Raw genomic sequence first — 27,421 nt, 5'->3', positions numbered from 1 at the left:
CAATAAATATTATGTCTTGAAATTGCATGTACGCATATACACAAAACTAAAACATGTTTATTGTTTACATTCATAATTGGATCCATTTACAAGAATTAGCTAAAACTCTTTAAGAATCGGTGCAGAACGTCTTCACCACTACACAACTCAATCACTGGTGAGTGAAATCTGAATATGTATCAGCCAGTGGCTAATCACAGACCAATTTGGTTGCATATGCTAGTAATTTTCTAACATTGTATAGGGTGCACATAGAGTAAAAAATCAATTTTGGGATTTAAGAATCAATACTGAGATTGTCAAATGAAGATTGCGATACATTGGAAAAACAATATTTTTAACCAGCCCTAATTGTATGGTAGTATAGTATCTGTACTATTAACTTTAATTAAATGAAAAAGAGCAGCATAAACAATCAAGTCAGTCAGTCTGAGGTTTGAATACTAACTTGAATACTAATTTGGCACATGGCTACTAACAGGCAGGTGAACACTCACCCTACGTAGGCTGGAGTCTGAATTGACTGTATTCTCCGGATGAACCCACTTATACCCTGGGGGATAAGTGTGGGTACCATTGGGGTATTGCCAGATGATGGGGTAGAGGCCAAGCTGGTTGTATGAGGCGCCTCCATGTGTCTGGGCCAGCAGGGGAGGGGGTGGCTGCTGTTGCAGGAACTGCTGCTGCTGGTGGGGATGGTGGTGGGCCAGGGCCAGGTGCCCAGCAGAGTCTAGCCGGGGATGGACGCCCAGGAGCGAGGTTGTTGGAATGGTGGGCAGTACGGTGGGCAGCAGTGGGTGGTGCACAGAATGGCTGATGGAGGAAGAAGAGAGGAGGTGGGATGGATGGTGTGTGCTGGGTGTAAGGCACGTGGCATGAGAGGAACCGTGGAGCGGATGTAGGTGCGGGTGCAGGTAAGCCACGTGGTTGTTTTCCGGTTCAGGACACACTAAAGCAGGATCCCGGTACACCGTAAAATGCTCATTTTTGTCAATGACAAGCAGGCTTTTTGTGGATTCAGACAGCATCCCACGGGCCAGCACAGGCTTAAAACTGGAGCGATGTACATCCGGCTCGGGTTGAAGTACCAAGCGGCCTATTGTTGGCTGGTTTTCAGAGTGCCGCGGTTTGTGTTTGGACACCTCAGGGGATGTATTTGGTTTGGGCTTGGAGGACTCGTGAACACTGTAAGTTTTGGATTTTATGTCGGGTGAAGGATTGCACTTGTGCTTGAGGATGTCCGGGGACGAGTTGGACTTTGGTTTGGGTGGGTCAGGGGAAGGACAAAGTTTATTAGGTTTCCTGCTGTCCTCGTTTAGTGAGGTATTTTTAATAACCATGGATGTATACTGCTGCTGAATCTTTCCTCTCTCGCCCAGGGCCGCTAACTCGCTCACTGTTGTCACTGGTTGTATGACCTCGATTTTTCCACCCATTCTGCAAGAGTTCTGGTGCTGCTCGGTATCCAGCCTCCTGCACTTTGTGTGGGAGACATTTAGCACCAAATGTTTGGACTCAGGAATGTAGGGTTCACACTTCTGCGATGCCAGCAGGGCCGATACAGCTGCTGAGCTCTCTCTGGAACTGGGTGGCATGTTGGTGTCCTCGGCGATATCAATCACGCACTTGGGCGTGTGTGTCTGAGGTATCCCTGTGCTGTAATGGTCCTTGGGGAGGTTTTTCACAGTGCTTTTCATCTCAACAATGCAGCTTTGGACTTCGGCTGGTCCAGAGCCTTGGTTCTGAGTGTAGGAGGAGGCAGGAGGTGGCAGTGGAGATCTCCTTTCCTCTGGAGACCTCCTCTCTGCTGGCCGCTCAATCTCCACCAGCTGAGGCACCTCAACAGCCACTGTCTTGGCACTTTTATCCTGGATCTCATCCCAGGGAGACAGCCTGTTGATTATGCTCAACTCATCCCCTGGTTTTGATTCTAGGGACTCGTCTTCATTTTCTAGAGCTTTTAAAGTGCTCTTATATTTGAGTTCATTCTCAGAACTTTGCTCCGAGGAGGAGTCTATGCTCCGCTTGTTGGAGTTTTCAGAGTCACTGCTCTCTGAAAGGTCAGATGCCTCTGTTTTGAGCCGCTTGAGACCACCCTTCTTCTCCTCTTCATCTGCTTTCCGCCGCTTGCTCGTCTGCTTGCTTTTCTTTTTAGAGGAATCTAGAAAGAAAGAGGGATTCAATGTCAGCATGCACCTTTAAAGGTAAAACAAAGGCAGACGCAAAACATACCACCAGCAGACATTTCCATGAATGCTGAGAGCATAAGAAACCCAATCAATTGATTATTCAAGCACAGATCAGGATGATGTCACTTTGTACTAAAAGGCTGATTGAATCTTAAGTGCTCCATTAGTCATGTGATGGATGGGACCCTGCTTGAATTGATGCACACTTAAAACATCAATTTCACTCTGGTGGCTACACACTCTCCATCTCTTATAGACCCAACACCCTGTACTGTAGGAATTATGATGGAAGGATCTATATGATCTTTTACCAGGTAGCTGTCTGGCCAAGAGGCTAGCATTGAACTTATTCAGTAGAAGGTTCCATTGACTTTAATATATAGCACTAGCCTAGGCCAAACATACAGTAATAGCCTTTGTAAAACATGGAAGCCATAACAGGGGAAACTTCAATCAATTGAGAGGAGATTCAATATGATTTAATTCCTTTGAGTGGGTTCCTCTGAGTTTTTCAGTCAACTCACAAACCCTTAGTCCATAGTGCATTATTGATGAAAAACCTTGAGCACATAATGACAAGATCAAAATATTAAATGTATTACTATATAAGACTGTTACAGTCATAATTACTTCATTATACATAATTTTTAATTCATACTTTTCACAAATTTTAATTATTTAATTTCTAAACTTTTTTATAACTAGTGTTAAAATTGCCTCTGACATTACAGTCAACATACAAGCTGTATGGTAGCTACCAGCAACACATTTATTCAAACTAACATGTACCCAACAAGCAATAAAACAGATATAAGTTTAATCTTTATCAGTTTTACCTTTTCCTCCACTGTCCATTTTTTCCTCTCTGATCTTCTCATCATCTGGAACACTGCTGTCGGAACCTTTTCGACGTAAGCACCGCAAGCCGCGCTGTTGACCTGGTGACGACTGCTGCTGCTGCTGTTGTTGCTGGGATACCTGCTGTTGAGAATGCTGGGATTGCTGCTGCTGGGCCTGAGAGGCCTGTTTGGGGGTGGAGCTAGATGAATTCATCATGGGTCTGGGACTGTTAGCCTGTGCACGTGTGTAGTGACCCTGTAAATAAAACAAAAGTGTACACAGACAACAAACACAAACATGAAAAGGCATCAAACTGATTTCACTCAGTTAAAAAAAGAGTGAGAGAGTTTTTACTGCAAAATCCCCCACCACCAATACCAATGCAAAATAAACACGTCCTTGACAGCAACGAATGCTCTACACATGCCTGTAAGAATTTTGTCACAGAGCTAGGCTTAAAGGAAGAGTTCCTATGGCTCTCAAAAATGTTTTCCAGCCCTCCTGTATTTCAATGAGTACTTTCATCCCAGATCCTCTTAATCCTTGCAAGCAGAGTGTGTGAAACAAGGTAAGCATTTATTAGAAAATTAGCACTAGTAATAAGTTGGGATATGCATTCTACAGAGATACCGCTATAATACACAGGGAATGCAGGTGGTATAAAAGCTGCTCTAGATCTATGGAGAGAGGAGGGGTGCGGCCCGGTACCTGAGTGCTTCCTGTAGTGCCGCTTGGTCTCCCTCCTGTGGTCTGCTTGCATATCCCCAATTAACATTTAAAACAGGGAAACAGAGGGAAAAAAAGTGGAACAGAGAAGTCTTGTTAATGATTAAAAAAGCAATGATATATTTGTACTACATGGCTCTATATTTCTTTTAAATTATTTGAAAAAAGCACATAGGAACTTTACTTCAAAGCTAGCTACAGACACAGATGACAGAACATCCAGCAAATTGGATATTCCTGATAATCTCTACTGAAAGAACTGAAGTACTCACTCTTGTCATTTCATATGTTGCATTTTTTGTATTTCACACACAAGAGTGCAGTGAATGGCAAACTATACTGTAGGCCAAGAGACTGTTATGGTTCTTTATTATTATTATTATTATTATTATTATTATTATGTATATTAACTTATGTTCACTTGTGGAAAAAATGCTCTTTGCTCCAAAAATGTATGATTTTTACAACTGTAAGTATCATGTAGCACCTAGAATTTTTTACATTTAGACACATGAAGATTTAAATGAAGATTCCATTACAGGTAATACATCTAATATGGTATTTACATGACAAGTTACTCCAGTTTACCAGCTGTCTTATTTGGATTACTAAAAACGAATAGATTTAATCTGGTTATCTTATTAACATGACACAAACATAATTGGAATTGAAGGCAGGTGCTCTGATCAGCTAGCAACAAAAGCACATGATATGGTTACACTCACATGGACAGTGTTGCTGTTCTGGCTAGACCGAGACCTGCGTCGTGACGTGATACCAATGTTCTCTCCTTTCAGTAAAGAATGTACCACATCATCCAGAAAGGTCATCTGTACCATAGATGGGTCAACGTTCTGTGGCTCTAGTACCTACGCAAAGAGTCAAAGGAGAGAATGCAGATAGTAATTAAAGCAATAAACCATGAGAAGCTGTGCATAAAATCACAGAATTGCTTGGCCATGAATAGCTTATTGTGTTTTTTGTTTTTTTAAATGCTGGCAGCAGCAATATGATTAATGTCACCGATATGCAAGAATTAGTTACATTTCATTGAAATAATAATACACAATAAACAATTCTTCCATTAGGTAAATTCATATATACATTACTGGTTAATAAACAGGTTAATCCTAACATGCTACATAAACAAAAAATTATAAAAACTCTTGTTGTATGGAATCAGATACCAGTACCTGGTCATTCATGACAACCATAGTGCGGCTGAAGAGATCGTGGTGGGTGATGATGCCCGTGAACCACTGGGTGGCTGAGTCCTGCCTGTAAACTCGTACACGATAGCCATTCAAAGAATAGGGACCTAGAGATAACACAGAGATAAACATAGTAATTCATGGCACGATGCGTTAATGGGTGTTTGGGGTCACTAACATCAAACGAAGTTTGAATATGTAGGTTACACACACACAAATCTATTTGAGAGCTATTGTACAGCGGAGGGAAATATTTTGAAAGAACAATGATTTGGATTGCCACAAAAAACTGTACTCTACTATTTTATGCTTTTTGTCACCTTTTAGAGTTTTATATTCTGTATTTATAATGCTGTTTCAATTCACTTCATTATTTAATTGCAATGGAAAAGAGCAGCATTAACATTCTGCTGAATATTTCCTTTTGACGCGTATCATACAAAGGGCATCATATGGGTTTGGAACAATATGAAGGTGAGGAAAAGATTCTTTTAATCTGGGAATGATAGATCAATCCTCGTATTTGTGATATGGTGTTGATAATTTGTGCGTACATTAGCTGATTGCAGTGAATACTGGCAGGTATCCAAACAGACTGGACCTCATTAGTGCAGGGTAGGTTATTCCCATTAATTACTCCTGAACACATCACTCATATGCCCCGCCACAGCAGCTAACCCTTCACTGTCCTTGTGCCTACAATGAACCAAAATGAATCCCTCTCTCTCCCTCACTCTCTCCCTTTCCCTCCCTCTCTCACACATTCTCACACAAACTATGAGGCGATGCTACAAGAAACCACAGACAGTTTTTTTTTTCCCTCCACCAAAATCTTTGGCTTCGAGACACTTTCCATTCTGTCTCCCCTTGACAACTGCAAAGTTCAACAATAATCACTAACTGTGGGCCGCAGATTTTGTTGCGGACTTCAGCCAAGACCACCACAACACCCTACACTCAACATCCATTTCTGAATGGGTGGGGCTTGATTTTATCCATTGAGAATGTAATAGATTAAGAAAATTGAGCGTTTCATACTTGAATAAAACCAGAACTGAATGAGAGTTTGCAGTGGATTATTAAGGACTACTCCTTTAGTAATACTTTGAGGGGGCTTTTTGACCGAGACTTGAAGACCGAATGTCAAGTTCATCCTCAAGAACATCTTGATGTATCCCAATGTTTTTTTTTATTTTTTTATCAAATCTATTGTTATTTGCCATTAATGTCAGATTATTATATTAAAGGAATAGTTCACCCAAAAATGAAAATTCTCTCATCATTTACTCACCCTCATGACATCCAAGATTCTTCTGTTGAACACAAAGATTTTAAGATGAATTTCTCACCTCTATAGGTCCCATTCAATGGAAGTGAATGGTGGAAAGAACTTTGAAGGTCCAAAAAGCATAAAAAAAGAAGGAAGAAATCATCCATGCAACTCCAGTTGTTAAATCAATCAATTTCTTCAGAAACAATATGAAAGGTTTGGATGGGAAAAAAGTTGTTTTTTACTATAAATTCTTCTCTCTACCCTGTAAGTGGTGATATGCACAAAAACAAAAGAAGAAGAATGTGAAAGTGGGGATTTATAGTAAGAAAGGACTTAAATATTGATTTAACCACTAGAGTCATATGAATTTATTTTATGCTGCCCATTACATGCTTTTTAAACCTTCAAAGTTCTGGCCACCATCCACTCGCATTATATGGACCTACAAAGTTGAGATATTTTTCTAAAAATCTTTGTTTGTGTTCAGAGATGAAAGAAAATCTTACACATCTGGGATGGCATGAGGGTGAGTTTATGTGAGAGAATTTTCATTTTGGGGTGAAATGTCCCTTTAATGTTAATCCAGCATTAAATTATTGCATCAACTATTGGCAAGATTTTAGAAAAGCTGCATTACCTACAACAGTAGCCTAAAATTTTATATAAACCAACTGCTCTGATGAAAAGTTTTTTCAAAGTCTGAGAAAGTTGCAACATTTTTATGAACAACAGTACTATAAAGACAAAAATCTTTAGAATCGCATTCACTGATGAATTGTTCACAACAAGATCACAGATGCGTATTAAAAAAATCAATAGGGTAATTTTTGAAAATTTGATTTCATGTTGACTTTAAAACACACAAAAAACAGGTGGTTATCCTAAAATGTAGATTACTGATGTTGTGCCATTATGTTACAGCCCCTTTAGATAACACTGATACAATGACTGCCATACCTTGCATAAAAATTTCTTGAACCTTTTGGTCTTTCACCCAGGCTTTCACTTCTTCATGGAGATGTGGATAGTCCCTGAGAACAGGACTTAAACTGTCCACCTCATCCTGCAAGAAACAAACAAAACACAAAATGTCAGTTTATCACTTTCTAAACAGCAAGGATATTGTGTAAAGTCGTAACTGTCCTGGAGTTGAAAATTAACCAACTGAGCAGTCATGGCATTTCATATAAAGTCTGAATAAAGGAATAAGCCAGATAGTAACAGAAAAATTATTTTATTAAAGACACTTGTGCTGCGAGACATAAAAAGGATTCTCTTCTGAGACCACAGGGCAACGGAGACTAAATCTTGAGGGGAAAACTGACTGACTCAAAAACATAAGAACTCTTAAGAGAGAAGAGCGCTTATGAAAGTGAAAGTGGAGATTTATAGTAAAAAATGACTTAATTATTGATCTGTTTCTCACTGCTTCTCATTTACTTATATTGAATGGACCAACAGAGCAGAGATATTCTTCTAAACATCTTCATTCATGTTCTGCAGAAGAAAGTCATACACATCTGGGATGGTATGAGGGTGAGGAAATTATCAAATATCCCTTTAACCCTCTTGGGTTGACGGACATGCCGGCGCATCCTGCTGGATTTTTTCGTCATTACAGCAGAAACAACATAAAATACTACGACATTTTGGGGCATACAGATCATCATTAGAGACTATAAAGGGTCTACTTTTATTTGTGTACACTCACAATAACAACAAAACCTTGTGCTTTCGTAAAATAAAGAAAATAAAAAGGGTGAGCATATATCTGAAACACGTCACAAAAATGAACTGAAACTCCGTGAATACTTATCACACAAACATGAAACATATGTCTAAAGAATTCATTTAAAATGTCTATTTTAAATAAAACAATTCAAAATTTTTTTTTTTTTTAATTTTTATTTTTTATTTTTTATTTAACCTTTATTTAACCAGGAAAGTCCCATTGAGGTTAAAAACCTCTTTTTCAAGGGAGTCCTGGCCAAGAGGCAGCAAAAACACAATCAATTACATTTATAAAGGTTATACAACACAAATAATTAAAAACATTTACAATTTAAACAGGTCAATTCAGGTTCTCTCAATCTGGACTTAAAAGCATTTAAGGAAATGAGTTCAGATAATTTCAAGTCTTTTTGCAAAAAGTTCCATGCAGAAGGAGCGGAGCAGACAAAAGCCCTTTTCCCCAGTTCTGTTTGGGCAAATGGAACAAAGAGCAGCAAGTGATCATTTGATCGCAATGAATAAGAACCAGCACTTCTCCATGTGATTAAACTACTGATGTAGGATGGCAACAGACCAAGCATGGCCTTATAGATAAAAATATGCCAATGCCCTGCTCTCCTGTTGGACAACGATGGCCATCCCACTCTGGAATATAATTCACAATGATGGGTCAAATTTTTACAATTTGTAATAAATCTCAGAGACGCATGATAAACAGTGTCAATCTTATGCAGACATTGTGCTGAAGCGGTCCTATACACCATGTCACCATAATCTAAGACAGATAAAAATGTTGCAGTGACTAGCTGCTTTTTTGCTTTAAAAGAAAAACAAAATTTATTTCGAAAGAAAAAAGACAGTTTAAGTTTTATTTAAAACAAATATTCTCCTGCAATGTAATCTGTATGAAACAAAGCGATGTACAGCTTCCTGGCTTGGCTAATTATCCCTAATGTGATCACACCCACGGGCAGACGGTGATATTTATACGGTAATGTGCAAAGGTGATCAATGCAAATGGTAAACGCCCCCGACTGTGCCTTAAAAACATCAAGTTCATTCACTTTTTTGCACATTTGGAGGATTGCACGATATACAGGTGAGGAAACTCCTGGATAGGGACGAAGAGTTAACTTTTTACTCAGAAGAGCGAGACTCCGATGAACGTTTGTATTTTGAAAAGTGACTTGATCCAGCCGAGAATACAATTTCAGACAATTAAGTAATTTAGTTTTCATTAGTTGACATGCTATTTTATATAAACATGTACATATTTTACTAGTGGGACTGTTTCCAGGCTTGCCAGCCAGGATTCAGAGTATTGAAATTTGAAATATGTCCTAATAAGCAAGTTTTAGTTACATTTAAATTGTATGCTGTATTATATAAATATGATATGTAATGTGGTATAAAAATAATATGAATATTTAGATTATATTTTAACTAGCATTTATGCTGCCTCATTATCATCAACAAAGCTTGTGCTTGCAAATATGTATTCAGGTTAAATGAGTAAAATGCACTTTAAAATATGCCCATATTAGAAAAACAGCATATTATAATGATTTCTGAAGGATCATGTGACACTGAAGACTGCAGTAATGATGCTCAAAATTCAACTTTGATCACAAATTGCATTTTACAATATATTCAAATAGAAAACTGTTCTTTTAAAGTGTTCACAATATCACTGTTTTTACTTTATTTTGGATCAAATAAATGCAGCCTTGGTGAGCAGAAGAGACTTCTTTTAAAGGTAGTGTAGGTCTAAAATTAAGTGAAGTATTTATGTAAAGAAAATGTATAGTCAGATTACTTCTTTTAACTTAAAACTTGATTTTGATCATTGTCTCCTCACATTCATTCTCTTTCTGTCACATTCTTCATGATAGGCCCAGGGGAGGCGTCTTTTGTCACCTCAGGTATGAATTACAATCAATATTCATGATCAGTCATGCCTCCTCGCATATGACCTTTCTAACACTAAAAAGTGTCTTACAAAAGTTAAACTACTATATTGTTTTGTATGAATAAGTGATCAGGATAGTTTTCACATCATTTTGTAGCAAAAACTCTAGGCTACAAGGTCCAGTTCTCAAAAGTCTCGTGGACAAAGGTTTAGTATGTGTTATATGGCCTTATTTCAATGACTTAGAATTTTTTATTTTTCAAAAACCATGCATAAATGTTATTTTCTCAAAAATACAAACATGTACACACGTTGATCACATCCCAGTTTGTGCTGAATACAGTGTTATCAGATTTTAGCCATTAATATGTTTTAAGCAACTGAAAAAAGCACAAATGTCAAGGCATTTCAAAACTTCTCCAGGACCCAAAACACCCTCAGACCCCAGAGGGTTAACATTCACTTATTTTTACAACACATACAATGAAGTCTTATGACAAAGTGAAAAACTTTGTGAATGCCGTATGTGGTATAATGAAATGGAGAGCTTATATAATTTTCAAGTAATTGCATATATTGCATATTTTTGCTGTGATCTTGTTTTATTGTTATCATCTTCACCTCCAAGCCCCCTTTTGTGTATGGGCTGACTTGGACATGACATCCCGGGCTGAATATGAATCCCATTCCGGCCCTGGAAAGCTTCAACCATATCAGAGATTTGTCTAATTAGACGTTTACTTTTAATAAATCATTATTTTTATCATTATTTTATAGTAGGCTACAGAAAAGTTTTAGAACATTTGACTTGCAATGATTAAGGCCACTGACCTGTGATATCAAAACAACCACTGGAAAGTTACATATCCACTTTACATGAACCCAGCATTCAAGTGTGTGTGTGTGTGTGTGTGTGTGTGTGTGTGTGTGTGTGTGTGTGTTTGGGTGGTATACAAGGACATTTTTTAGGTTAAAAACTGGTAAATTCAAGGGAATTATGCAATTAATGTGGTTTATGAGGACATTTCTAGTGTCCTCATTATTGAAATCGCTTTAAAAAAATAAATAAATAAAACATACCAAACTGTGTTTTTTTTTTAATGTAAAAATGCAAAACGTTTTATGTGAGGGTTAGGTTTAGGGGTAAGGTTAGAGGATATAATCTATAGTTCGTACAGTATAAAAATCATCATGTCTATGGAGAGTCAGGATAGCTGCATCAACGTTTGTGTGTGTGTGTGTGTGTGTGTGTGTGTGTGTCAAGGTCTGGTGGAGTGAGAGGGATATCTGCCTAGCACTTCGATTAATTGTTGATGGTGATGAGGAGTGCAGAGAGGGCAGGATAGCTGACAGGAGCTTCAGTTGTTTACACAATCACACAGCAGGACTGATAAAGACATGAACTGAGCTCTGGAAATATCCAGCTGACACACACACAAATAGAATTGTCAGTAAACAAAAGCACACACTGCACTGGTGATATTGCTGGCCAGGGCAATTGAGGGCACATCGTTCTCTCTTGAGAGCAAGAATGCAGGTACTTTGTAAGGGTCATATTCAACCCATGTTGTATAGTCAACTTATTATATTAGTCAAGGTTCTAGCATCAAAAACAGCCATGATTTAGATTTTATAATTATTATTACATAAGCTACAGTGACTTTAATACCACTGTATTAAAGTAAATTACCTTGGTTACTGTATTATTGGCTAATGTAAATTACCTTGGTTACTGTATTATTGGCTAATCTGTGTACTGGTGTAGTTCACACTGTCAATTTTCACGGTGGCCAGGTTGCTGCATACTGAATAGGTGTTGATACGTAAATATGGGTGGTCATATGTAAATTTGATCATAGTTGTCACATTAAAATTATGCCTTTTTGCAGGTTATATTATGGCTAGGGAGTATTTCTCTCTATTACATGTAATTTAATCTCTCACGCAAGATCAAGAGCTCAGCCTTTTGAAGTATACCCAAGCCAGTACTGACCAGTTCGACTCTTTTAGCACAGTCAACAACAGGCGCATGCGCAGAAGTTGCACAAAGCTGCCATCAGTACATGCACATGCACTGAAACCCAAAGTATAATTTACTTGCCTTAAGAGTGAATCTCCGTAGGTTTACCAGTCCCCATAAGTGTGAAAAATTTAGGACCATTAAATTACAATGTAAGCCGCCATAAATGGGGTTGCACAACAGATGAATCAGGAGGACAACATGCAGTGTCCTAAAATTACATTAATTTACAATAAATTTGACCCAAATCATTCATTGAAGGACATATATTATTGATTTAGACTAGCCTGGAAGATACATTGTGTATAGGCAATTTTTCATTAACAATTTGTCTTTTTGTTTTTTGAGAGCTTGAATTATGAGAGCTTGGTAGCATATTGAGAAATTGAATAAATGCCAATTTTTTCCCCCTATACACCAACAAGCAAACTAATTGACGTCACTTTGTTCATTATTGTACATTCTCGTCTGTTGTGCGGACATGCTACACACGCCTTCATTTCAGTTTCTATTTTCAAGCTAAAGGCTTGCAGGAGACATGATTTATTTATTGGCCTCAAGGTTGCGTTGGGCACTTTCTCTCTCTGTGGCGTCCAAGAATGGAATCTGACAACTCGTTTTCCCTAACACCCTCAACACAACCACAAAAAGAAAACAGAGAGATAAAGAAAAAGGAGAATCTAAACAAAAAATAAATAAATCTAATCTCCATCACTGTTGTTCAGCAAATTTTTCCCACACGTTTAGGGATGGGAATCACAAAAAATTTTATGATTCTGATTTCAATTAACACTTCCGGTTCCAATATTTTTAACGATTCTTTTAGTCCCCAAAAAACTGGTTCTAACGAAACTACTTAATGACACATAAAGTGCTTTTTTTTGTTTTTACATTAAACTATTTACATTAAAGTATTGTGCATGTCTTTAACTACAAGTTGTCATATGAACAACCAGTCAGTAATTATACTGATTTAATTCTAATTAAATTCAATACAACATAACCAGGGCTCTACATTAAGGATTTTTATGATGGCCCAGTCAGGCCTGTAGTTAAAATTTGTACGTGTACTTCCAAAATGTTAATAATATATATATTTATAAAAAAACAGCAATGTTATTTTTGTTTGAATATATGCCAGGAATAATATCTAGCCTACAGTCAGGTCCATAAATATTGGGACATCGACACAATTCTAATCTTTTTGGCTCTATTCACCACCACAATGGATTTGAAATGAAACGAACAAGATGTGCTTTAACTGCAGACATTCAGCTTTAATTTGAGGGTATTTACATCCAAATCAGGTGAACAGTGTAGGAATTACAACAGTTTGTATATGTGCCTCCCACTTTTTAAGGGACCAAAAGTAATTCAAATTGCACTTTAAACTAAATGAAAAAAATCAATAAAATAAAAAAAATAGTTTTTAACCACCTTTTAGATTAAATGTAAACATTTACCATCTCCAACGGCTCAATTTGCCAACACGCACACATCCGTCAATGACACCAGGTGGAAAATTACTAATAGCCAACAGATTAAGAACTAAAGACAATTATAAATGTAAAGACAATAATATTCATAATAAATAAGTGTTCCCAAAATAATGCTGCCAAATGTGTGTTCTTATCGAATTTGTGTTTGTATTACGTTTTGGTAATACAGTTAAGGCTGCCTAAAGAAAAGAAAATAGGTTCAAGATGAACATGTCTTGTATTACTTTATGATTTAATCCCTTTCGTCTTTGTTTCTTTAAAACAAATACATATATTACTGAACCTGCAGAGTTGCGTTCACAATGCTAAATGCAAAAACTAAACTCATAGCACATCGCAAGACGATTGGAGATAATTTGCAGCATTCTCATCAGCAACAATATACTAGTAAACAGTTTTCAGACAAATAAAACAGAAAAAAAAGAGTGAAAACTCTTTATATGCACTTGTTCCATGAGACAGGCTTGTGCTGCATGTCTCTGAAAATTCAGCAAATCAGACACAAGCATTGGCGGCTTTTCTTTTGTCTGTTCTTAAAAATATAATAAAGTGTGTTTCTTCAAAACCATGTCTTTGTGACTAACAGCATTACTTGTCATGTGTCACTCCGAGATGCCTTACAGGTCACCTGAATTAGCAGTGCATTAAATACAATTGGACGAGGAGCTTGCAAACTGTATTCAGCCTCATCACATTTTACGGGTGGCGGGTGCTAGTTTCGCACCCTGGGCTATATATTTGCCGACTTCCCAGATCCATGGTTTTGCCATTTCACGATATTGTCGCTCATCGTCTGTCAATGAGTGTCGCAATTGTCATCAGGATCTTTGTAAGACATCAATGATATTCGATACATCGAATCACCCAGCCCTAGTATACAATGTAAAACTTTACTGATTGCATTGTACTGATACCTCAAAGACTATCAAATCATTATCAAAATTTGGACAAAACCTTATCTATGTTAGCAAGTTAGATAAGGTTACCTTAGTGATAAGTTTAAATAATTAGAATTCGCAAAAACCACAATCATACATCACATTACACAAAATGTTTAGTTGCAAGGCATAAAAACAGTTACAAGATTAACAAATGTAACATTTCGCAATAAAGCAGCACTGACCAGGGCAAGTGACACCTCCATCAACCACTACAAAACTCTCTCACACTTAAGTTTACACACACTATTATGCTGATAACATCCATAAATCAGCTTATTTTAAAAATCTGACAATGCAAGAAAACCATGTTTAATTAAGGCTTTAAACAACCAGATTATTCTCTGCTTTTGATGTCAAAATGTAAACAGTCATGCACACACGGATAAGCACATTAGATAAACAAGTAAGAACGTCAGTAAAGGTGTTTACATGCAATGTGAAATAAGTGCGGAAAAATAATGGGCAAAAAAATGTCGATTGTTTTTGAAATCTAAAATGTCGATTGTTTTTGCTTAAACTGTTTATGACATTACCCCGATAAAGAAAAGCTGTTAAGGCAGTGTTATTTTTTGAGACCGATAAATTATAAAGAACCAGATAATATGTAGGGCTGTGTCGATATTCAAATATTAACATATCCTGATACTTTTTTTCCATGATATTGTATCAGTACTTTAGATTCATGTATCAATCTTTATTTTCAACTATAAATGTATTCATATTATGTAAACACACAACAAAGTTGGCACACTGTAACATCTAAATCAATTTAATGAGCTCACCAAGAGATACAAAAGTGATGTTCTAGGTGATGAGCTACATGCTCTACAACAGACATCAGTACATACCTGAAATATACCCAAATAAATTGGAATTTAAATTGTAATCAAATCAAGTTATGATATTGTGATGTATTGGAATATATTGAATTGTGATGTGTATTGCAAAACGTATTGTTTTGTGAGGTGCCATGTGATATCAAATAGTACTCATAAGAATGCTGGTTGCCTCATTTTGAACAGCCCTCTCTTTCTTCATCAGACTAAAAGCTCAGAACTTAGATATATCATAATTCTCTTGTTGTGGAGCTGTAGCTGTCCATGCAAATAATTCAGTCAGAGTATTTTTTAATTGAACCCTTGACAAGTGTTAGCAGCAATGCAAGGCAGCTCAGAATTAGACAAATGTGACTAAGAACAATGAAATTTAAATGCCGACCAAAAATAATCTCATTCCTATAGTCTTTTGGGGGCACCTTTAGCAGGAGTTGAGGTGTAATCTCATCTTCTCCACCTCTGCACAAACCCCTTCGTGAAGGATGGAGCAGATGCACTTTTCTTTCCATCCCCCCCACCCCATTTTGCACTGGACTGCCATCAATAACTTTAACAGCAATATGTTCCAGGATTTTCTACATGGCTCTGTGCTGAAAGACACTGGGAAGGCAGGGTGGTGCTCAGTGCTGGGGGAATAGCAAAGTGCTTCCAGATCCAAACTCTGACCCAGATAAAACAAGCTTCCTTCCCTCTCTCTCACTCTCCGTCCTGCAGCATGGGAACAGAGAGCTGGGTGTAGTGCTCATACTCTTTTTCCAGCCTGTCTCCATGTTCTGCAAACATACCTCAACAACTAATCTCTCTCTGTCCGACAGCTGCTCTATGACATCAGGCTTTATCCGAATTTGCATATTGTCAGTGTATGTACTGCTTCTGATTAAGAACATACATCTTGCAGGTTACAGGTTGTTTAGGTATGCAGGCGAGCAGTATGAATACATTCCCTGACATACTTCATCCGGGAATGTGGGCATGGTCCTGTGACCTTATTATATGACGTAGTAACTACAACCGTAAAAATAATTTAAACAACACAAAAGTACAATTTACAGATACTGTCTTTTTTTTTAAATGGAATGTTATACAGAAATGTTTTTCTACTCCCTGAAAGATATCACTGATATAAGTGTCCTCTGTGACAGCACTAGACTGTATAAACAGTAAACTAAAATGTGTCTGCAGTCACATTCTTTGATCAGCCAATCAGAAGACGTTGATGTGCTTTCTGCCAGTCAATAATTTAGCATGTTCTCAGTATATTATTTGAAGCGGTTCATTTAGGTTTAATGCCATGTGCATTCATAACGTTGTCAGTTGAGAGCAATTTTTTGCTACATAAGAAGACGCACTGCTTCTCTTTGGTCTCAACGGAGATTTCTGGAAAGAGGGGTGTGTCTAATTCAACTTGTAGAAGTTCCAGAATGTCACTTACAGCACTTTCTTGGTATATATAGCACTTACAGTTGAAAAGGGGCATTCAGTATTTTGAATGCGACATCTCTGAAGCTGCAGTGATATTATGGGACACTAAAGTGCCCAGTGGTGTGCACTTGAGAATCTCACTGAATGCAGTTGGTCATCCGGGTATTTCTACTGTTACAAACACTAAGAAATGATTTATATTGTTGGGAAAGCATGTTTATGAAAATGAAGACATAAGTGACATTATAAAGAAATGCTCTAATGTGCTAAATTATTATCAATATGTCTATTTGGAGGTGGTGGCTCAGACCGTTACTGTACGTCAGAGAAATTAACAATGTGTTCATTAAGAATGAATGGAGTCCCATTATAGTCCCGCTCCACATGACCGAGTGCTCCTATTAGCAATTCCTATAAGCATTTCACTTGTCTCTCTCAATTGCTCTTTTCCTCTGTCTTTGTGCTTATAAAGGGCAGACGTTCCTCTGTTCTGTTACTCTATGAAGAGCAGAGTTCCTGCATATATGTCGTCATGTTCCCTGGAGATTCACGATCCCCTCAACCCAGCATACATGTTGAGGCGAGACAGGCCTCCTTTACACAACACGCACAGCAAGACACCTCAGTTCATATCCTCTCGTACCTCACCTGATTAAATGCTTTTTTCCTCTTTAATTAGAGGTGTTTGTTAAGGCAAGCATCACTATTACTATTGCTCAAAGCTAGGGTAAGGAATCTGAACAAATCCCAGAACCTAAGAATTAAAATTTGGTGTGTAACTCATCCCATACCGGATGTGCTACAGACACCCTAAAACGTGGAAAATGGTCCATACATAGCCAACCTCAAAAACAAATCCTTATCCTCAAACTACACCGGGACCTGATGCAAAAGATGCTGCTTCAAATGCTTTGATAGAAGTAATGATACCGCATATCTCTCAGTGCACATGAAAATGGACTGATATTAAAAAAAAAGTATGTTGTTTGTTTGGAAAGATGGTTGAGGCAGCATAGGGAGCTGACACAATGCTTGCATCAGTCAGAAGTGTAAGCAGCGTACAAGTGCAGAGAGACAGGATGTTCCATTCAGCCCTCTTCAAATGCTTTTCACAGAGATGACGCATTCAGTGGATGAATCATTTTGTGGACAGGCAGAATGACATCAAGAAAGACACTATAGTACAGTCATTACAGCATTAATGGTGACATTTTATAACAGCAGCGTAAATATCAGCGCAATTAAACGTGATGTTGGTTGGAAAACACAGAATCGTGTACAGAAACAGTCCAGCAGCATATAAAAGCTTTTGTTGGAGAGCAGACATCATGCGCACTCCTGTTGCTATGGCAATACTACATACGTGATGTGTGTGAAAAAAGCTTGTTGCTCGGGTAATAAAAAATGTATGTGCGACGATTTTGTCTTTCATATAGGAATGCTGTATGTTACTAAGGCCATTTATATAATGTAGTTTCAGTGAGTAATTCTTTACAATGTAGATTAGGTTCCTGGAAGTAATGCAATCTTGTGTATAAATGTGCATGCTGAAATGGCGACTGTATGAGTGCGAATGTGTGTGTGTGTGCAAGCGTATGTGGGGGGGTGTCTGTGCCGTTAGTGTGATTTATGTTTCTTCATCAAGAGTAGAGTGTGTCAAGTGATGAATGTTCTGTTTTGTTGAATGGTATGTGAATTTAAAACTGTGTTCCAGTCACACACACACACACACACACACACACACACACACACACACACACACACACACACACACACACACACACACACACGTTGTGTTTTCATGTTTTATGGGGACTTTCCATAGACATAATGGTTTTTATACTGTACAAACTTTATATTCTATCCCCTAAACCTAACCCTACCCCTAAACCTAACCCTCACAGAAAACTTTCTGCATTTTTACATTTTCAAAAAACATAATTTAGTATGATTTATAAGCTGTTTTCCTCATGGGGACCGACAAAATGTCCCCACAAGGTCAAAAATTTTGGGTTTTACTATCCTTATGGGGACATTTGGTCCCCACAAAGTGATAAATACACACTCACACACACACACACACACACACACACACACACACACACACCTTTATGTGACAGAGGGCATTTTTGCAGTATGGGAGTGAGATCTGTTACAAGAAACAGAGGGTAACAGCAACCAACTGGAGACAGCTACACACCCATTATATCTTCAGTAGTAGATTTCGACCGACGTTGGATTTTGCCAATACCGATGACTACGGTGTTGGAAGTAGAGGTCAACCGACATTGGATTTTGCAGATAACGATAACTAAGGTGGTGCAAAAGGCTGATAACCAATAAATAAGCAGATCTATTTATTGAATAAAAAATAATTTAAAAAATCTTAGTCAGCCACAGAGGTCCAAAATAGAGTTTTTTTGCATTTTTTACATAATCGGCATCGGTCAATATCCAAGTATATCAAGCCGATTATTAGGCAGGCGCATTTGTGGGCAGCCTAGTGTTGTTGTGGAACATGTGTTCGACATACGCTGCCCCTAGAGTCATTTTCCAGCAGCGTGAGCAGACCTCATCCAGTGCCTAAGGAAGGAGCTAAGTTCCTTGGAGAAAACGGTAAGGATTAAATTCTTATAACTCCTTTATATTTAATTAAAAACTTTTGATATGTTACTGCCAACTTCGAGAAACAAATCTCCCTCACGTGGTGCCATAGCGAGCACAACATGAGCCCTGCTTAATGAGTGACGACGGAGGACAGAACTGGTTACACTTTAGATCTGTGATATTAGTCTGATTTTATTTTAGATTTCACCTTCCAAAGATTATAAAACGAATATTTATACATAAGCCGAATTCCGTCTAGCACAACTTCCTTCCCTTCACAGCGGTGCACTGACATTTCTCCCTAAAACTCAAACTTAACGTCAGAATCAGCACGATCGGTGATTGTTGTAAAATGCAGTCTAGCTACTGTTGCTAAATTGCGGGACGTGTTTAATAATAAAAAGAGCGCAAGAGATACCATTCCCAAGGCAGCGTGCTCCGAAACAGACCGCAACGAGACAAGCAAAGTATAGGCTACTTTGGGTTTCATGTGCGTGTCTAAACGATCAACTATACACAAAAATATGTCAAAACGACCGGCTTGGAGATTCACTTAAACACAGTTTATGTCTTAAATGGATGTAGTTATGGAAATAGTTGGGAGAAAATATGCTGCATCAGGAGCCTATTAGACTCGGTCTTAAAGGGGAAGCTGTCTAATAATAAACATGCTGACGATTGAGCCATTACTGCGAATCAAACAACAAAAGGCAAAGAGAAAATCACTTACAGCTCTTGAATGAATAACTTCTGCTTTAATAAGCATTAATCTATCGATGATAAACTATGCAGTGTTATTTTACAATTGATTACTTTATTAGATTTATTTTTAGACCACACCTGAACAGTAATGTTAGAAGACCTTCCTGAAATGAAGTCACTGTGCCTATATAATGTTTATCTTTGTGTAATTGTTTATCTTTTGTTTATCTATTGTTTATCTTTGTTTAAGATATATATATATATATATACACACACACACACACACACACACACACACACACACACACACACACATATATATATAACAAAAAGGACCGTTAAGAATACCGTTAACGATACCCATCCCTAGTTATGCCTGTGCTTCTCTTGGATGCTCTGAATATTGGATTACGTGTCTGGATTGCCCCGTAATTAAAGCTGCATTTGGATCACCTGCAGTTCGTAACACCTGCTTCGTTTATTTAATATATTTGTTATACATTATTTATACAATATGTTTTTACATTATACATTTTTAACTTAAGTGTACAAGTGCAGCTTGGTCAAGTGTTCAATAAATGTATTTGTTGAGAAATTTTGTCTATCTTAAGTAATTATTTGTGTTACATTTTATCTTTCAAATAAAAGGTTAAAATAAGTGGTTAAAAACAAGCACATGTTGGCCAAAATAAATCGGCAGCATTTATCGGCCAACCAGGATTTCAAAAGATCGGCATCGGCCTGAAAACACCCATATCGGTCGACCTCTAGTCCAAAATGAGCAAAATTCCAAATGTGTGTTTATTGTGCAACCCAATCCTAATAATAACAGAAAAAAATTAAGATTTGGTGCATAATGCATATGTTTTAATTATGAATAAGCCTGGAATACACCAGGTACTCATATTTTGAAATGTTCCAGCTCACACAACCATACAGGGGAAACAAAACATGCACTCCTAATCATCTACAATGTATTACAATAGAATTATTATAAAGTAAACATTGTCAAACAGGCTTATAGTTATAAATACTGTATGAGCAATAATTAAATCAACAGTAGATCATCATTCATCAATAGTAGACATAATAGTAGATTACCTGTCACTTGTCAATTTTGGCTTTTTTTTTTACATTTCACATTAATAATAGTGATTTAGTCCATAAACCGTGATGATGACAGAGTATTGGCTTTGTTACAATGCTCTATATGTAAATATTTTGTAGCTTATATAATCACCAGATGAAGGGATAGTTCCAAAAAGCAACTTTTGCTTACTTTAAAATTTCTGTGCTCCCAGCTGTTCACACAACAGATAAAAGAAACCATATATATATATATATATATATACACTATTACAATCATCTACAGCGTATTGCAATATAAACACTATAAAGTAAACATTGTCATATTACAAATATGAGCAGTAATTCATCAAGTCAGCAATCGCTCGCCATAATTGTCTGGTATTCCTTATGTATGTGCTTCATGTATTTCTTTTTTAACATTCCTTCTTAATGATAGTCCCTTAGTCCATAAACAGTGCTGCTTTTATTATCATTCACCAGATTTATTTGGAAAATGCAATAAAGTTGGAGGTGCTTCCATATAGCTACTCGCATTATTCTCTGGATGCCCTCGTTACAGTTTGGAACACTTGATGATTATTTAATCAAAATAATAAAATATGGATTTAACTGAGGATACAAATATTGATAAGTATGTATAAATATTGTCAACTACAACATAGATTCAGCATAGATACACAATATAGATACAGCAAATCCCCACAGGGTGTCAGTGAATTATAATTTTTTTCCACCTCAAGAGGCTAGAATGCCGGCCATTCAAGATGTTGCCAAAATCCCTTTGAGGCAAGTCAGGTCACATAGCAGACATGTTCGAAATCTCCAAAATGGTTGGTCAAGATAAAAAGAAAAAACAGATTGCAATAAATTGACAGAAAAATCTGACAATAAATGATACTTATTTAGCTAAAATTAAGCAAAACAATTGTTCAGGCTGGTTCAGCTAATGCATATGCATGTTCTCAATGTCCAATCAAACAGGCAACGGGCTCTTTTAACTGTGAGGTGAGATTTCCATTCCTACAACTACAATTTCTCCCATTCATGCTTATACCAGTGACCCGTTTCATCAGATAATGTCTCAGATTCCATTTAGGCCTGGCAATAGGAGTGCAGACAGAGGCACTCGTGATCTGCCTACTGATACACTTGGATTCTGCAGTCAAATAGGAATGCCTACTAGCAACCAACAGCACATCGACTTAGTGACCTTGCCAGTGTGAACACACCTTAACTGTCATGACAGTAAACAAAAGAATGTTTCAATATCACACAAAGTTCTCAGGCCCCCCTGCCCATCCACATTGAGGTCAGAGGTCATATTCCTACTCTTCCATCTCAATCTTAAAGGGTTAGTTCACTCAAAAATGTTCAGTCAACATGTTGAACTAAACCTGTTTGACTTAATTTCTTCTACACAAAAGATGATGTTAGGCAGAATGACAGTCAACATTCATTTTCAATGCATGGAAAAAATATGCAACATCTATTCATGGAGGAAAGTCATACGGTTTTGGTACAAAATGAGGGTGAATAAGTAATGACTGAATTGTCATTTTCAGGAGAACTATCCCTATAAGGACAAATGAAAGCAAAAGCACATCCAGATCCAATCAACTATTCAGTAATGTTGTCATCACACCACAGAGAATGAGTTTCACACCTGCTGCACAATACATGCCGAAGCAAAGCAGAATATTTTTTTCCGCCGCCCATGTTAACAGGTTAGAGTTTTCACAGCAGACCAATGTAGACACAGCGCAGCAGAGCATGGCAGAAGCGTCGCAGCAGCAGCACTGCTGCAATCATTTTGGCAGTAAGTAAACTTTTTGCTGCACTGCTTACACTGAATTAAAGTGACAGTGCTCTATTGTTGGACATCATAAATATGAGAAGATATGCAAAACTTGCTTGGAATAAGCATATATTAGTAGTCTAGTGTGTTTTGTATTAATTAGAGCATGTAGAAAAAAAAAAAGAAAAAACATTAAATAAAATGACAAATTATTATTATTTTTAAATAATATAGTTTAAGCTAAAGTACTGATTTATCATTTAAAACTGCAGTATACTACAAGCCAAAGGCTTAAACAAAAAACACTGCCTATTATATACTATTAAATAGAGAGCAGGTCTACAGGTTAAACAGCATGTGCTGTACACAACAGCTGTGGTAAGCAAATGCATGTGACAGTCCATGTGATCAGTATTCAGAACTGACCTCTGTCTTGTATTAACTATGGATGACAAGACTGATTGTGGAGAAAAGAAGTGCTCTATGACCCTCAGTTTACTTTTTATAAGGATAAATTGCAGTTACCTCGGCTGTTGTTGCAGATGGTATGTTTACATATATTTTTGGGAGTGCGTCCTTTTTGAGCTATTTAATGGTTGTATAAAATGACGTATTTCTTACTACATTATTAAGCTGTAATAAGAGCCAAACCGAGTGATCAAACAGTCCTCAGTTGTGCAAAACAACATTCAGAAGTTCATCGTCCTCCCCCTACCCACTGAATGATGTTTGAAAAGAGCAGAGCTTATTGTTTTGGCTGTCACAAAATGAAAGAATTCTACTAAGAGTGTACACTAGGTTACACCAGCATTATTTAAATAAGATTTCATGATGATTAAGTTTGTAATACTTTTAGTATCACTCCTCTAGCTCACTCCTGATAACAGCTTTACTTTCTTTATAAAGCACAGCCGTTTCAGTAGCAGAAACGCTGCCGGTGCAAAAGCACATTGTTTGCTGCTAAAGTTGTCCTGACGTACTGCTTCGGCATGCTGTGTGCAACAGCAGTAAGCCACAAGTGTGTCAACATCTATTTTAGTAATACACATCCTAACAGCACTTTTAACTGTTTCTCCTAGGGCCCTATGAAATCATTCCACCCCACATTCACATTATTTTCTCTGAATTCCAGGTTTTAAAATGTAATTACATTTTGTAATTAAAATAAATTGTCTAATCAATATATTAATAAAATGAAAAAAGAATAATACATTTTTAACATTCCACTGCATTATTTTTTATTAAATTAAGAGCATCTATACTGATCTTCACAGCACAATCTGCATTTTGTCTGTTTTATTATTAATATTACTATGGTCAAATACAGTGCTGCACAGTAGAGCATCACATCATTAATGAAAGCAGTGATGAAACTCTTGATATTATTATCATCATCATCATTAATATTACTACTAATACAACTACTTTGAATATTACATTTTACTATACAGAAGTAAAATATTTCTGTCTTGTTTTTCAAATACACGTCTTGTTAAATGGAGTATTTCTTTGGCCATTTTGGCGGAAAACCGGCTGTTTCTGATGGATTCACTTCTCACCTCCAGAGAGCAGTTAGCTAAATGGGCTAATGTGCTTATTAAACTGCAAAAGGCTATGATTCATTATCTAAATATATATAGTCAATATGTGCTGTGCTTGACATCGAATAAAGTTAACTACTCTTTGTCATTAATACACACACAGTGGACACATGATATTAATCATGCGTTTAGTGGATAAGCAATGGCTTCTAAATAGTATAGGCTATTTGTTTAGTTAAATCTCAGCCTTTTGTGGTTTAAAGAATTATTCCAGGTTCAATACAAGTTAAACTCAATCGACAGCATTTGTGGCATAATGAAGATTACCACAAAAATTAGTTTCGACTCGTCCCTCCATTTCTTTACAAAAAAAAAGTAAAAAAAAAAAATCAAGGTTACAGTGAGGCACTTATAATGGAGGTGAATGTGGCCAATTTTTGGAGGTTTAAAACCAGAAATGTGAAGCTTATACTTTTATTAAAGCACATACATTAATTCTTCTGTTAAAACTTGTGTATTATTTGAGCTGTAAAGTTGTTTAAATCATAATTTTTGCAGTCGTTTTAGGATTTTAGGGATTGTTGACATTACATTGTCATGGGAATGAAGATGTAAAGTTGGCTATAACTTTACACAGAAAAGGTTAGCAAGCACTTTTATCGCACTAAAATCATGTTAAATTTATTTTTGTGGTAATCAATATTATGCTACAAATGCTGTCTATTGAGCTTAACTTGTATTGAACCCAGAATTTTCCTTTAATTATCACAAGAGGACATATCACTAAATGAATCATAATTTCATTAATTGTGCATTTATACTAATATACTATTAATTTCATAACTAAATATGTGAAATTCTCTGACATTACGCATTTTATAGTTAATTCCATTTTTATCGACGGTTTCCATGATGCCGTCCGTGTTTTCCGCAATGCAGAAAACATAGGGTCCTATTCTCTCACTCTCTCCAGCTGGCCTCCCACACAGAGCCTCAATTGTTACGATTATGCCAAGCAGATTCCTGGACTCTGGCCCCTCCTCCACCCATCCCTGGATGGGGCCACACTGTGGCTACAATCCGTCAAGGAGAGGGGAGGCCAGGACAGGATGTGAGCAAGTACAGCCTGTCAGCTCATCACACTTCAGCAAGCACAACAACAGAGTTCCCAAACATTCTGGAAGTCGAACTTTGGATTTTTGGGTGGTGGTTTTCCGATTCCAGAATAAGATGGTGTGTTGGAATATGTGAGGGTCCCTTGAGGCAGCTCTGGGTTTGAGGAATGCACCTTTTGAGGAAATGGTTGCAAGTGACAGTTACACTGAGGAAGGAGTTATGCATATTGAGAAAAATAAATACCTGCCTGCTTCCTTTCAATGCGCTGTGGTGTGCAAACTGTTGAGTGCGAGAATGTGTATTTGTGTTTGTGACTGTAGCACCATTATTGCTTACACCTTTGGAAACGAAACACACTCATCCTCTGACATGTTATGTATACATATGCTATGGGTAGCATGTAGAATATAACTCTGTTCCAAAACCAAGTGAACTGCTTCACTCTTTAGCTCATGAGTGGACCGATATAAATAACTTTATATGAAAAGCAATTTTGTTAATGGTCAGTCACACTAGACAAATACATGTGTGTAATATGTGAACGTCTGCTAGTTTCAAACCTCCCCAAAGAATCAAACCTCATATTTAAAGTACTTTTAAAAGTCCAATGTTAGTTAGCGGTCTCTCTCTTTCCCCCTCTTCTCTCTCTCTCTCTCGCTCTCTTTCTTTTGTAAAATGGTATAAGCATGTTTTTTATGTGTTAAAATGAGATTGCGTTTTGAATTATGGCAGAATGACAAATGTCTTAAAAACATGCTGCTCTTGCGCAAGATTCATCCAGCCCAGGTTTTCATAGAAAAACTATTTAAAAACAGCATATACGGACGTAGAACACATTTTCAATAAAACTGTGAGGTAGTTTGTGCACTTCCTATAAAATATATTTTCATATTATATCTCGCATGGATAACATTAAGCATTATTGTGATATACAAAGCTTAACTGATAGTAATAACTGAAAAGAGGAATATGCAAATATTAATGAAATTCTTGAAAGTTTTATTTAATATATCTGAATGTCACTGAACTACTAATGTGTTAAGACTTACCAAAATAATGTTTGACAAATGAAAGTATCAAGTGTCATCAATATATTTTAAGCTTTTTAGTTGCTCGTAAATGGGATTAGTCAGGACTGATGTTGTTTGATGTTGCCTGTAAAGTTAACTGGAAAACAAATAACTTGGAAAAGGTTGATTAAAGAAGGTGTTCTTTGTCATGTATCAAGCATCTTCTGTTTTATAATTCTGTAGACAGCATACTTTGCCACTTATTATTTGGATAGCCTTTGCATCACATTCGCAGCCATAATATCTCAAACATTGTCTAGGTAGGCAGCTAACTAGGCTTTGTGACATCGCTTATGTCTACTGATCATCTGTTCAATAATGACCAATTTATAAAACAACATTTATTATAAACCTATAACATGCAAGCATTTATTTATTTATGTTTTTTACACAAGCAGTCACATAGCTCAACTAAACTAGATTAGTCCAGATATCCTACGGTAACGTAAGCTATGGTGTGCAGCAGTCACAAATAGCCTGTTAAAATAACTACTTTTGTTGGACAATATATTGTCCCAGAAATAATTGTGATAAACGATATTATTGTTATTTTTATGACAATTTTATGCCACTGATATAATGATAATATAATAGCATAATAATGCAAGTACACCCTTTCAAAGATCAATGAATGTTTGTATTCTTAAGAATATTCAGACATTGGAATCGGAATGTTAAAAATAAATAAATAAAGTCGGGAAGGCCCCTCTCCATCTCCAACTGCGGTTTTTGTTCCCAGCTCGGAAAACTGGATGGGATGATTATGTTTTAGATGAGCTTTTAGGTTAGTTGTAGGATTGGAAATTATATCTTGACATTTTTCAGCAAATTGGTGATATTCTATATATATCTAGATAATTATGTTTTTGCTCTGAAATAGCATAAATGGTTTTTTTTTTTTTTA

At 36.9% G+C, this 27,421-nt stretch overlaps 1 protein-coding gene across 4 annotated transcripts in view; it reads right to left on the bottom strand.

The window, feature by feature from the left end:
• LOC127626585 (probable JmjC domain-containing histone demethylation protein 2C) overlaps nt 1–27,421 on the bottom strand; it is a 267,636-nt gene that overhangs the window by 45,743 nt on the left and 194,472 nt on the right. For 2 of the 4 annotated variants that reach the window (XM_052102476.1, XM_052102479.1), the window contains 6 exons: nt 7,197–7,302; nt 4,949–5,073; nt 4,481–4,624; nt 3,738–3,782; nt 3,026–3,284; nt 498–2,161 (listed from right to left, as the gene is read on the bottom strand). In XM_052102476.1, the coding sequence (XP_051958436.1) occupies nt 498–2,161; nt 3,026–3,284; nt 3,738–3,782; nt 4,481–4,624; nt 4,949–5,073; nt 7,197–7,302 (2,343 nt within the window). The remainder of the gene's footprint in view (nt 1–497; nt 2,162–3,025; nt 3,285–3,737; nt 3,783–4,480; nt 4,625–4,948; nt 5,074–7,196; nt 7,303–27,421) is intronic. The other 2 variants (XM_052102477.1, XM_052102478.1) reach the window with 2 other exon arrangements.

The sequence above is a fragment of the Xyrauchen texanus genome, chromosome 33 (genome assembly GCF_025860055.1).
Source record: "Xyrauchen texanus isolate HMW12.3.18 chromosome 33, RBS_HiC_50CHRs, whole genome shotgun sequence".
NCBI classification, from domain to species: Eukaryota; Metazoa; Chordata; class Actinopteri; order Cypriniformes; family Catostomidae; genus Xyrauchen; species Xyrauchen texanus.
Note: the sequence above shows the minus strand (reverse complement) of the source record. Positions and strands in the feature narration are given on the sequence as shown.